Source organism: Bacillus rossius, assembly GCF_032445375.1.
Source record: "Bacillus rossius redtenbacheri isolate Brsri chromosome 9 unlocalized genomic scaffold, Brsri_v3 Brsri_v3_scf9_1, whole genome shotgun sequence".
Taxonomy (NCBI): domain Eukaryota; kingdom Metazoa; phylum Arthropoda; class Insecta; order Phasmatodea; family Bacillidae; genus Bacillus; species Bacillus rossius.
Window position 1 is genome coordinate 6,536,175 of NW_026962012.1, and position 14,334 is coordinate 6,550,508.

Consider the following 14,334-nt stretch of genomic DNA (forward strand, 5'->3'; position numbering starts at 1 on the left):
AAGGATTTGCATTACATCGTTATCTTCATTTATCCGCACATGTCATGTCGTCCAATGCACAGCGAGAAGACAGCGCGCTAGAAGCACCAGCGAGCGTCGCACCAACACAGATACGCCCCTGATGGTGGGTTGCACAGCCGCACGTGCGGGTGTCTGTAGCACGCGCGGACGGATACAGCTCCGCCCGTCGTGTCCTCGCCTGATCACGACGGTCGCCGAGGGCCGCGCGGAGGACGTCAGCGCGGCGCCGTCTCGAGCCGTCGGCGCGTCGCCCCTGGGGAAACTTTCCAGGGGACTCGCTACTGGAACAGTAACACAGATCGTGGACCGCCGTGTTTTCGAACCTAGCGATTCACAACTACGCGTAGTACGGTCCGTTTTCACGGGCTAGAGGTCGTGCGCACACGAGGGAAATGAACACTTATACAGGCTGAGTGTGTATTCGACCAACAAACCTCGTCTGCAGAGTCATCGCGACGAAATAAGGTAAAACTGTACGACTCATGGTGTGAAGTGCTTCCCAACGGTGGTATACATCCTTGAAGTCGGAGATTAACAACAACATTTTTACTTTAAATAATAGGAAAAAAAAATATTTGATGGAACACTGAGCTTATGGATTATGCTTAATTGAATGTATTAGTGGTAACACCTTTATTTTCAACATAATATTGTGGATTTTTCTAACTCAATTAGTTCAAAGGAATAATTTTCCTACAGCAACAAAATTCGCCGTGGTTGTAGAACTTCGTTTAGTTAAACCAATTTCAGACACTTAGTGTTCTAACATAAATACTTTATCAATCTGTTATTTACAATAAAAATTTTGTTCAGCTCCAAATGCAAAGATGTACGCCATCCCTGGGAAGCACTTTAGAAATTAAGTCTTATAGTTTTCAACTTATTTTGTCGTCACGAGCCTGCAGCCAAATTTTGTCGGTCGAATTCAGACTCAATCAGGGTATAATAATAATAATAATAATAATAATAATAATAATAATAATAAGCGTAATTGTTAGCTTAATGAAATTTGTTCATGCACAGACCACTTTGAAACTTTGAAGTTGCTAAGATATTAAACATGTTATTATGTACGTCTTTTCATACTCTAAAGCAAAGAATATTTTTGAGTAGCCATAAAATCTAATTTAACTTCCATACTAACATACGACATGCGTTCTCTGATTTGTCACTGACACAATCAGCTGAGTACAGCGCTACTGCTTCTCAGAGGTTGATTTTAGAAACGTACAGATAAGCGCGAGTAACATGGTCTTCTTATCGGGGAACATTTTTTTAATTATTTCACGTAATACCATATCATTTAGCTCCAGTTTGTCGGACTCTATGGAAGAGAGAGGTCACCTTGTTTTGAGACTCCACTGGTGCATAAAGTTGAAGTTCCTGTAAACATCAGACCACCATGGACCACCATGCATAGAAATGTTCGATACCAAAATTCAAAAAAAATTTTGTGACATTTCTGAACATGTTTCGGCATTAATAATCATGTGCGTTGTATAAAAAATTTACGTTAAAAATATGGTACCTTACCTATGCATTTAACGTTTTCCCTGAACAAATGCAAAATATCTTAAACCGACTGATTGTTTAGTACTTTTCAAGTTTTTTTTTTTTTAAATAGCATAGCTGACCTTTTACGTTAGCAACGGGCAATACCTCGGTGTGTATTGTTTTACGAGTATGGCCTAAAGTTGTTCACCATCGGTTTGGCTAGCCATGCAATTAATTAATACGTTGTGATCTGTGGTACATGGCGGAGAGTAAATTTGATTTTTTTTTTTCACCAGCAGACAGGCGTCAGCGCTACGGAGGCATCGGACCCAGACCTGTCGGCGCGTGGTACAGTTACAAAACGGCGCGCCGCGCCCGCCTTAACTTCTGTAATTGCACCTGAATAACGAGTTACATACGCTTCCCCCCCCTCCCCCTTGCACGCCCTGTCTCTCCCCCCACCCTCTGTACCGATCGCGTGCTCACGAGGTGTGTCGGCTGGTTAGACACCCCCTCCTTCCCCCTTCTCCTCTTCCCAACACAGCAGAGGCCAGTCGGCGGTCGCTGGATTCTCCCGCGGTGAGCGCAGCACCGTCGCACTGGCTCCAGTAGCCTGGGCCAATAGCGTGCCCCTTGGGTAGTATAGCTTCTAATATTTCATGTTTTTTTTTGCAAATGAATTTGAATAAATTTATAATGTAACCATATTCAATTGTTCGTGAAAGTTTTTTTATACTAAAAAAAAATTGTTAACGAAACGGCAAATTTGTATGCAAATCCTAGCATGTGCTCAAGGCATAATGACATGTGGTTTGCGATATAGATAGGTAAACCGCTCGTACGCAGCCTTCGTTAATAAATACCGGGAAGAGCTAGGTAATTCTGTTTGTGGGTTATCCTAGCCACCCTGAATACGTAAACATGGTTTGCTGATGAATAATTGTCCGACGGTTTTCGTGGACCTGATATCCTGGGTTTGATTCTCGGTCGGGTCTAAAAAAATTCCGCTTTGCGAGCAAGGATGTTGCGATGTCCCTTCGAAGCTAATAACGCCAGTGCGCTCACATACTAATCCATTAAACATAACGAGTACATACACAGTTCATAAAGAGTAATTAGTATAAAGATTTTAAAATGGATGCGCTTTTTTTAATGCACACAACGTCGAAATATTATCGCCTGCGTCACTAGGTTGTCGCCTAGTTGTGACGAATACTACGTTGTTTTAGAGACCTCACTATATTCGCCAATAAGGCAGTTAAGTTGATTTGATCTCTCTCAGGTATTTAGGTCATCATATCGTATTTCCTGGTTTGCCTATCATAATACATTGACAGCACGCCTTAAAAAGACTCCGATAGTGCTCTGTTTATTGTGAGATTCCTTTCCCTGTTATGGAATGTTTAAAGTTTAAGATGGTTGCTGCGTGGGTAGTCGGATTAAAGTAGGAAACGTTTAACTTTAAACCTGCTCAAGAACTATGAATTATGTATGATCATTTTTCAGGTATACCTACAACTTACAACGCATAACTGTGTAGTGACAAGCTATAATTTCGTGTTCTATCTATATACTGGTAATCATGCAGTAATACACTTGACAAATGTTATAAAACAATTCCACTTTCTGATTCAGTGGTGCCTACCGACAGGCAAAGACGCCGCTAAACACTTGTTATACGCCCGTACCTGGTTCACCATGCGTGGTCTCCCAGGAGGTAGGCAGGTTCGCAGTCATCAAGAAATTTTAGTTGAATAGTGCTTTTAACATTTCGTGTTTCTGCGCATGATTTTTAATAACTTAATAATATTTATTTATTTTTACAAAGCTATTTTCTTAAAACTTCACAGATTGCTCTGACATTAAGTCATGACGGCACAAGCCGATCTCAGCCTGACCTTAGTGCATGCCTGAGAGACCTGCATTGTGCACTTTAAGAAAAGCTGTGGAAAAGATATTCAGCCCGAAAAACGCCGCGGATTTTTCTCAAGTGTGTTTCATTACCTCACTGTGCAGGTCGTTATGAGTGTCTGGCGTATCACGTATCGTACACGGGGACGAATATTGAAGAGTGAAGAAATATAAACAGAAAATGAGACTGTGAAGAACCATCACAGAAGTCTATGGCGACTGATATCACTCTGGCATGGACTTAAGCAAACTAACTTCAAGTAAGGACTGAAGGTAATGATGAAGAATATAGAAGATAGAAAATATAATACCTATATGTCAACCAAAAAAAAATTAGGGATTATATCAACGACGACGACTATGACTTACACAATCTGTCAACGATGATGATGAAAAAAAGATATGCATAACGACCAAATATAGCCCCCCCCCCCCCCCCATAACTCATTTCATTTTAAGAATGAATATGATTTTTTTAATATGTAAGAGTATTTTTTTATAAAATGTAAGAGCACACCTTTCCCAGACCCAGAATACCCACCCCTAGCTAAGAATTAGGAGAGAATGAGAACTGCCTATTAAATATTAAGATATATTTGTCTGATATCGTGTAGTATCACGGTTTCCTCTTTCGGGAAAGTCAGGGAAAAGTTTGGGAAGTCTAGATTGGTCAGGGAAATTCAGATAATTTAAAATCCTGGAAAAGTAATTGAAATTCCCCAATGATAGTAATTAGAGGGACAAATTTCGTGCTACAGTCTGCTATCACCCAGACTGGGAAAGATTTTTTTTTCTCAAATGGTCTTTTAGAACAATGTCATATACATAAAACTAGCGTGTGCATGGTTAGTTTGAATTATTTTTTTAAATATAATTCTAGGTCAGCTTTGGGGGAATGCAGGATGATATTTTTTTTCGTTATTTCTTTCAGAAAATAACAAAATAGGAAAAATATTCAGGGAAACTTGAAATGTTGTTCATGGAGGGCCAGGTAAAAGTCAGGTATATTTGTGCGTGGACACCCTAAAATTGTTAAGAATGTGTACTGCATGGGATGAATACTTGAAAACATAATAATGCCAGCACCGCATGCAAACAAGAGCACGTGCCGCAGTTGTGTTGGCAAATCGCGCGCGCGCCGGCGATGTACCGCCGTCCCCGCGACCAGGGGGGGGGGGGGGAGACGCCCGACGTCCCTGGCGCACACCTGGCGAGCCCCCCCCTCCCCCCCCCTGCCACAATATGCAGTGCGGGACGTCAGCCGGTGCTGCTAGCCGTCCATCACTTATCCCATAGGCCTATGTGAAGTTTAACATGTCAGAAGGTTTACTTTAAACTTTTTTTTATAATCAACGTTATATCATAGATGTAGATTGTTAGAAAAGTATCGTATGCAAAAACTAATGAAAGTATACCAGAACACTAGCGCCACACATTATATTAGTTACTACTTGTATTTGTGCCTGTGGTAGCTTTCTCCGTAAACAGAACTATTGTGTAACACAACCAAAATTTTTAATTTTTTTGGGCTTATCTAATACAACTCTTTTAATTGAACCCATATATATATTACACTTTTAAACGCCGGACCCTCACAGCCCTGGCATTTGTGTGGCCCTGTCGCCTTACCCCTCTGCGGACCTCAAGTCAATTAGACAGGCATATCCATCAAGGGGCACACACGCGGTGCGAAGAGCTTCAGAATAAAACAACGCGATTTGAAAAATGTTCAACATATCCGAGTGGGCTATGTTTGTGAAAAGCATTTAAGAATACGCCAAGGGCAGAAAAGTAGTTCTGTTTCAGTATTAACTTTTTTAAACTGTCTCTATAGAAGAATGGAGAATACTGAAACGATTGTTTCCAGAATTAATATTTATACATGAAACGCCCAGTACAGATTCTTGAAAGCACTCGAGGCACTTGCAGTAAACCTGTATTTTCGTTTCACCGCCCAAATCTCATAGTTGTCCCGTGCACGACGAGAAGACTGCGCGCCAGTTCCGAGGCGACACCGCGCTAGAAGCACCAGCGAGACACACACCTATCATCCCGCCTCAAGGACACAAATACATCTCTGACTATGAGGGGCTCTTAATATGTTGGTCTTACCTGTAATGAACACTAAACAATGAACAATGGAGATAGGCAGTGTTTCGTAAAGAATAAAAAAGTGAAAATCAACTCTTAGTGAGCACAAGGCCGCTATCAATTGAGCAGCGCATTAAGGAAACCATTTTCGTTTCGCAAGGTCGTTCGCGTTTTTGATTTAGTCGTAGTAAACTAACGTATCGATGCACTGTACCACTCAGAGTTTTTTTCTCGTATATCAGGCTTTTCTTCCGTTAATTACCATAGAATTGATTGAAATGCTGCAAAAAAAACATGTATTAAAACGGTAATGAGTATAAAAATATCGTTAGTCTAAGTTCATATGTTATACTAGATTAATTGTAGGGTTAAAACGTGTAATCTACCTTGTATTGTTAGTGAGCTAGACTTCGAGTCAACTATCAAAATAATACTTTAAAACTGTTCGTGTCGTTTTGGAGTTGTAAGTAGGCCCACACATCTGTCAAATTTTTATTCCGTAATACGACGTTATCTTTGCCATTGATTACGAAAACCATCCGGAGCGAGGGTCAATATTGAATACATCAAGGCTCCTGTCAAGCTCATCTAAGACCCATTAGCGAGATAATGAGTTAAGCCTCTTGTTGCGTTTCCTGCGCTTGGAGCCACGACGCACGTAGCGCCTCAACTTGACTTCACACCCACGCTCCTCCATACGAGATCCTCGCCGCTGCGTCATTGTTTTCCTTCCATTTTCAAGCGGAGCTTTGTTTGCCCAAGGCCCGGTTACGTGCGTGAACCCGCCGCGGGGTTTCAAACGCCGAATGCAGATGCGTGTGTCTACTTGAGGGTGCGTGTCCGCCCACGGGACAAGACGCTTCGCGGAGTTTTGTATCCCTCAGGGATACGAAAAAAAAAAAATAATTCCCCTGTCTACTCCTTTTCGACGCGGCTATGTAAATGTCGTCGCACGTTGTTTGTCGTTTTCGGCGGCACCCACGCGAGTTTTCGGCGCCCACGGTCCCGAAGTAGGGTCCCCCATCTTCGACCCACGTCCGCGCGGCGCCCCTGATCTCGCTCTCCAAACACTCCCCCCCCCCCCCCCATCCCAGAGCTCCGGGTGTTAACAAGCTGCTCCAGCATCTCGGAGCCATCGCACATTTGCCCACACAAGCTCCGATCCGTGGTTTTGCGGCTTTCTCAAGTCTGCGGAATAGAGGCACTTCACATACCATGAAACTGTTCAGACAAAAAAAAAATATACCACGCTTCCCACTCCGCTTGAAATACTCTGCCTACGCCCTCCCTGCTGTTCTAGAAGCTGTTCCAAAAAACATCTACCTACTGAAGATCGCCTGCAATGACACACACACTATCCACCACGTGAATCTTTGTCAACATGTGTAGCGCGGGTAGTAGGGTGTAGTGGGAGGAATGGTCTGTATTTTATATTGATTACACTACTTGTACAGTGGAACCCTGTTATATAATGTTCCTGCTTATAACAGCATATTTTTTTTATGTCCCAACATTTTCACTATAAGGACAACGTATTTATTTTATGCATATTACGTTTCACGAATATTGCATTTCTTGCTTATAACTTTTGCTTTATAAAATTCAATAAATGAAAAAAATGTAAAAACCCAACTAATCCATCACTTATCCCCCCTTGCAAATGTACGCGATATTGTTCCCCGATGCCTATTCATGACGACTCTACGCCAGAGACCTATCTTTGTCTTCGCATTATGCAATAATAGCATACGATTAATCTATTGAACTGATTGTATTCTACTCGGACAAATTACACTTGTTCATTGGCTGTATTACACTTGTTCATTGACCTTCGGAAAGTTGCTTGTAATGCGATACTTTATAATTGGAGGTTCCCCATTGGCTCAGAGTCTAGATAAACTTCAGCACCAAAAGTGAAAGTTTTTTTTAAAAATTCAGCCTGTTGCGAAAAGAAATGACGAATATTCCCACCCTTTAGCCATCACAGATGTTTTAGACAGTTGCTGTTCAGTTTTGGGACGATATATTCCCCGCTAGTTTTGGTCCAGCGATTAGAGCTGAAAATTGGTATAGTTTTCTCACAACTCGCTTATCACTGATGTGTGTTGATAAAACGATGAAGTCTTATTAAATAGGTAAATAACAAAATTATAAAAAAATAATATAAGTTTAAACTGTAATATAAAAAAACAAGTAAAAAAGCTAGAATCCAATATCTACAATATTTTCATGGTACACTTTTTCTGCCTGTTCAATCGTCTACCAGACCATTTTCTTGTCCTACATTAATTCTGCTTGCTTTCATGCATGACTTACTGCACCCTGCATGACTGAGCCCAGGGTTTTCCCTGTGACTATGCAGGTTTTTACCGGGTCTAACTCGGGGGTGTTGTTCTAGATGGCAATTGCTGTCATGGCTGGCTAATCCAAAACAGAGCACAGATTGCATGATACCTGATACGCACTTAGCACCTCCTAAATATATTACACTGTAGATTTAACTTAGGTTAAGGCGGGGAAATAAACAATGTTTTTTTTTTTTTCGAGTAAAGATTTTCCGACCAGCTGTGTTTTGAAACTATGTAGCATTGTCTGAATTTACGTCAGTCACAAGTCTACTGCCGTAGCCATCCAGTGCGGCAGCAAATGCATCTTGACTGACCCGGCCAAATATGACAGTGGCTTCTCGCCAATTGCAAATGAAACAGTTTGCTAGCGCAGGCATGGATTATTGCAGTCGAGTGAGCGATCAGATTATACTTAGGGGCATGCAGATTTCGCGAAAAGATTTCGAGACTAGATTAAAGTTAAAACACTATAGCATCGTCTGTGTTTCGTGATTGGGTGAGTTTCTCCCAGGTACATATCGATTATAACAACGCCAATCACAGTGATTCAGTGTGGAAGTAAACGCTTCCTGAGTGGCTCGGTTCAAATAAGGCAACGATTTCTCTCGCAGACGACCGCCACTCACAAGGAAGGAACCACAGGTGCGGGTATACCTTGTTGCAGTCTAATAAGCGTTCAGGTATATTTTCGCGAAAAAAGCCTGCCCCTAATTATACTTGTTTTTCCTCGCGAAAAGTGCACAGCAAGGTGACAGAAGGACGGATGTAGGCACAGCGCCCCTGTGAGCGAGGAGTGGACTGGCCCGGCTCGTGTCGGCGGGAGTGCTTGTCTCCGCCGCGCCGAGTGTGCCGAGTGTGCCGAGTGTGCCGAGTGTGCCGAGTGTTGTCGCCGTCGTCTCCGCTTGCACGAGTGCACACACGCGCCGCAAACACCCGAGTGGCCCCGCGGCGGAGGCCGGTCGCTTCACGGTGGGAAACTCAACTTTTAAGGCGCATTACGAGTTGCGCGACCAAATTGTGTGTGCACCGTGACGGTGCTGTTTGGATTCAAAAGCAACGAACTGTGCTTTTGGTCTTTCGTTTTATTGGTTTTGTGGACCATAAAAACAATTTGTTTGGAGTAGCTTATTTCGGAGGTTTTCTTTTCTTTTTCAATGATGCAAATGTATCTACCCAGTGAAAAAAAATAATTTGTACTTTTATTAAAAATATAATCCTTGTAAACTCAGTTGCAAACGATATAACTCGTAAATATGCAAGTCAGAACATTGTTTCATTTCCGATTTTACGAAGCTCTGCCTTGCAGTTTTACAAGTGATATCGTTGGAAACTGAGTTTCCAAGTATTTTCCTTGTTAAAAGTACAAAGAATTTTTTTTTGTATTGTAGTTGTTTGCTGTTCCTTTTTCCGTCAATTGTTCGATGGCTGTTATTTCTAGGGTTTTCCGTCGAATTCCCAGGTCTATGTCCTTTTATTCAATTGTGTAGTTCTGTGTGTTTGGGTTCAAAAGTTATCCCGCATTTCGGTAAGCTTCTGTATCGTGTTTATTTCCCCGCTTGTCACAGCATCAACACGGCTTGAATCGAAGCGTCAATCTGGTGAAACTTGAAAGAAAGACTATATCCCCACCTCCACCTCACTCTTCACAGGTGGTTTACTAAGTTGTCGTATTGATTTATATCTAAAATATATATTGACATGTTAAGACATAGCAAGGCATTCATAAAGATTTCCTCAGGTTTTTAAACACTATTTATTACAATAATTAACAGGATGCAGCTTCTAAACTGAGGGAGGAAACTATTTCCTATTCCGCGTGGGCGAATGCAGATGGCGTAATATTTGCAAAACATGGGCACGAATGACGACTTCAACTGGTGTCCGAATCTGGGTCATGTGGTTTGTTTCAGCCAATAAGTGAAATAAAAGATCTCTGCAGCAAAAGTTATGATTTGTATTTTTAGAATCCTGCAATGGCGTTGATATATTTTCTTCAATGTATTGTCGTCAGTCAAGAAGTCCGATTGCCTCCCTGAAGCGCTGAAACCGGCCACCACCAGAGGAACTGACGCGACACTGTCACCAGTCAGTCACAGCTCTGGCAACACGAGAGGCGTACTTACAGCTGAAATCTGAAGGGTCGTGCGTGGTGCTCGACCCACACCTTCAGTGCGTGCTGTAAGTAATGAATGCATGGTCCCCAGATGTAGCTTTATAAAAAAAACCAGGCTAGGTGACGCCGCGGTGGTAGGGCACTAGCATCGAACTGCTGAGGACGCGGGTTCGAATCTCAGTTCAACCTTCCGGTATTCGGGCTTCCCTTGGTTTCCCAGAATCACTCTTGGCTAATGCTAGAACGGGCCTTTAATAAACCAAGGTACGCCTGACCTATGGTTATGGTATATAATTATCTTGATGTCGATGAAATGTTAATCCAGTTAAAAAAACAATTACTGAGCTATTTACGTGGAATTTCTTTTCGGAAACAACCACCTTCTGTGACGAAGTTAGATTGCCAGCGTGGGACTAAATGGGTTAGAATACGGATGGATAGAGCCGCGATTATCATCACTTCAGGCTAGGCTCAACTCTTCTCCCGTGTTTATAATGCACACACGTCGACCACGAGGTCACGTCATTTGGCGGTTTGCACGAGTTTTGGGCGATCACGTCCCGTTGTTTATGATTGGCCCAGAGGCGTCCAAGGTGTGCCGAGAGCGCCGTGAAGCAGATGCAGTCGCATGTGCTACTCGGCTAGCCGAAGAATACGCAAACTAACCGTGGCGGGGACAGACGCCGGGAACTCGGCTCGTCGCGACGCCAGCTCGGGCGCGGAGATGTGGGTGTACGTGGACGGCCACGTGACGGCGCGTCTGCCGGCGACGACGACGCGGTTCGCCGCGAGCTGCGAGGACGTCTCGCTGGCCGGCGCGAGGTACCTGAGGCCGCTGCCGCGCGCCCGGGGTCGACACCAGGTGAGTGCCGCCCCGTCGCGGTGGTAGCCATGCTTGTTCATGTTCTACATGCCTTAATAACGGTGTCAAGTTCAAGTGTTACATTATTACTGTTTCGTTCATTTTATCATAATGTTTAAATTCTGCCCGTGCTATGATTTCGAAAAAATATATATATATAATTTTTTTTTAGTTAATTTAATATTACGGAACCTTGATATGCATTCTTATTAGTGGCCCATTTGCCAAGTTTCCGTGCATTGTGGAAGCAGCAGACTCGATAGCGAAATGTTCCGGAAGATCCGTCTCCGTTTCCGTTGCCATTGCAGACAGGGGCCTGACAGCTGTGCCGGTGATTTGAATGTTTGGAGTAACGAGTAACCAGTGAATTCACTTGACGACCGTTTGCTTGCTGATAATTCAGTGGATTTTTAATCGCCGGGACAAAATGTAGAAATTACTTCATTCAGGTGAAGTGTTTTAGCTAGATGATTGCAAAATTCGCCCTTTTTTTTCTTTCCGGTTTCCAGGATTAACTAATCGTACCCAAATAAGGCTGTGTCTATTTTCTATTGCTTGCTGCCACATTTTACCTTCCCCCACGATTGCATTTGATTGGGTGAATTTAATTTTTGTGATGTTGATATTGGTTTCTTGTCTTTCGGGGCGCGTCTAAAACTACGTGTTGTCCAGTGAGAAAGTAGTTCAAGTGTATGATGGTAAGCATTACTGCCTCTTCCCAAGTACTTAATGCGAATTGTGCAGGCCCCTAGTTGTAACATATTTACATTTATTTTTTGTATATATATTAAATATATTTAAACTACAAATTTAGTGTGCACATAGACCCATGGTGCTAACTTGTCGCTTTCGGCCCAGTGATTTCTCCCAAGGCACATTACACTAGCAAGTAATCACTGCTCGGCCACCAAACAAATTAAAATCAAGCTTGTTTACACGTTCTTCTCACATTTCAAATCGTCAAAACTACGTTCGCAGTAGCGCATGATTTTGTCTTCTGTTGCAATAATTTTATCACCGACTTGGAAACATTTCAAAAGGCATTCAACTGCGCTGCAGTTACGTTAATGACCCACACGTTATCCCTGGAGTATGTTCTTTCACGAAATGAATTTACGTTTATGTTTTATCGTGGTTATAATGCTGTCCCGTCCCACAGACTCAACTTTGTTAAGGTAAACTCACTTCGCTGCGTAGGTTATCGCATTTCAAGCTATACGGCCTCCTAGAACAGCAGTTGACTCACCGGGGCCTCGAACGCAGAATGGTAGCCTGCTGAAGCAAAAAAATAAAAAGAACCCGTGGCGCGGCAGAGATTTTTATCTCCTCCGATTCCACGTTCCCTATTTACGTTGGCGAGCGTGAGCCGTAAGGAATCCCGCGGAGGTACACGTTTACCTTGAAAGGCCCCTCCCTACTTCTCTGTTCTCTGTCTTTCTGTCTCTGTCACTCTCGCTGAGCCGAGCCGAGCCTGGATGTTGGGTCGAGGTCGACAAGGGCCCAAGTGCCGATCAACGCGAGTCGTTTAGCAGTCGACCGTTCCTTGCTGTCGGGCGTCGAATGGAGAATCATCCCAGTCACTCCTGCGGTCGAATTGCCTTTTAACTGTCACCGAATGTTATTCACAAGGCAAGCCGGAGGAACACATCACAATGACGCAACGAGAGTAACCGGTCAAAACACCACACACGATCAGGGGTGGCCGCGTCTGTATGAGTTAGTGATCAGTTACATGTCTGTGCCATGTTGGTTATACGCCGGAAACATTGACTGAAGAGCAGTGTTTGCAATGTGAAAATAGTTTTAAATTGCTGTATTTTTATGGAAGTGACTGTGTTTTAAACGACGGGGGATTCTAATTCATTCTTAATAACCATCATCGGACGTGGTACAGCACCATTTCCACAGTGTTTTTGCGAGTTTCGATTACAATGTGGCGATGGCGAGGTAAAAATTGAGATTTTAACTACGTCCCAGCATGCCATCTCCTGACAATTCCTAACTTCAAGCACACGATCGCGGTTTACGTCGCATTGGCAGCTAGTTCGCGGTCGATGCTGGAAACAGAACCGTGATCATTACAGAACCGAAGCGTTGGCCACATCCCAAACGCCGACCGGGTGCCTATTATGAAACGACTCTAGTTCTTCATTGCAATGGCAAAGTATTCTGCTAATCAGCTCCCAACACCTTCCAAATCGTCGATGGAATCAACTACTCGCAGCCAGATGCGTCGTAATCAGCCACAGCGGCCGTTTGTAAGGCAAAATGTTGTAAGAAAAAACCTCAACGCCAAGGCGTATTAAGGGCATCATCACTAGGTTTATATAATGAGTACAGTACGGGTTCAAAGGAAAGTAGACCTTATTGGAAGTGAGAAAAAATATACTGTCCAACGCTGTTTGCACAACACAAACGAATGAAACCGCCGACAATAACGACATTCATATATGTGTTTTGTATATTGTCTGTTCTCATTTCTAGTTTCTGTATGTTTGACAGTGGATAAATTAATTTAAATTTGCATGGTATTTAGGTAAAACCATTTTTATTGACCTTCATCAGAGATAACATGTCTGAATGTCCACTCTGGTCGTAATTTCTGTTTGCTGCAGGTAAAAACTTGTAAGTCGTCTGGTAGGTGCACAGTCTGAAACTTGATCAATTATTTGTAACAGTAAAATGATAGTAAGCTGTTAAACATTTTCACCTTAAATTCAAGAAGATCACAGGTTAAAAACATTGAAGGATTTTCGTGAATTTACTGATATCTTCGTAAATTTAAGGATGCTCAATTTCCTTATGTCGAACACAATCTCAGGATGATCATCTCGTAGTGTAAACAAAATAATTAGAAATATGTTAAATCTATAATAAACAATCTTCTTTCTCTCTCGAGCACAGAGCACAGACGTCAGCAGTCAGGATCCAGCGTAGTTGTACGAAGAACCAGTTCTCAGAAACTTTGAAGTCTCTTTGTTCATTTGATGTGAATTATTCGTTTCAAAGTCCGAATTAACTGTAATTTCTAATAGTGTAAAACTTATGTTAAAAAAACTAAAGTTGATTTTTCTAGGAATCTGAGCATAGGTTTTAGGAATTCACTATGATATCAGAAGAAAACCATGACAAATTTGTTGCCCCTAGGTTATAGTATTTCACTACTAAATCGGAGAAAATTTCTGAGAAATTCTGTTAAATTCAGCCACATAATAAACTGTAGAAAAAGAGGTGTACAAATAAAGTATATCCAACAGTTTAGCAGGTTAATTTCAATGATTTCGGAGACGTTATAACGTTCGAATTCGCGGAACCTCACGGAACTCGGTTGTTTCCACAGACAACAAGCAGGTAGATTCAATGAAGTTGTCGTGAGGGATAGAGCACGTGAAGAGTTATGCCGTCGGATAATTCCTCGCACGTCTGAGAGTGGCGTCGTGACGGAGTGCCGTGGCGGTGACGTCACTACGGCGAGGACGAAGAAGAATCACAGC

The 14,334-nt window shown here is 42.6% G+C and overlaps 1 protein-coding gene across 6 annotated transcripts in view; it reads left to right on the top strand.

Moving 5' to 3' along the window:
• LOC134542613 (rho GTPase-activating protein 20-like) overlaps positions 1 to 14,334 on the top strand; it is a 927,095-nt gene that overhangs the window by 710,829 nt on the left and 201,932 nt on the right. For 3 of the 6 annotated variants that reach the window (XM_063386998.1, XM_063386997.1, XM_063386999.1), the window contains exon 2: positions 10,561 to 10,840. The exons of the other annotated variants lie outside the window; for them this stretch is intronic. In XM_063386998.1, the coding sequence (XP_063243068.1) occupies positions 10,607 to 10,840 (234 nt within the window). In that variant the 5' untranslated portion in view covers positions 10,561 to 10,606. The remainder of the gene's footprint in view (positions 1 to 10,560; positions 10,841 to 14,334) is intronic. 6 annotated transcript variants of the gene reach the window in all.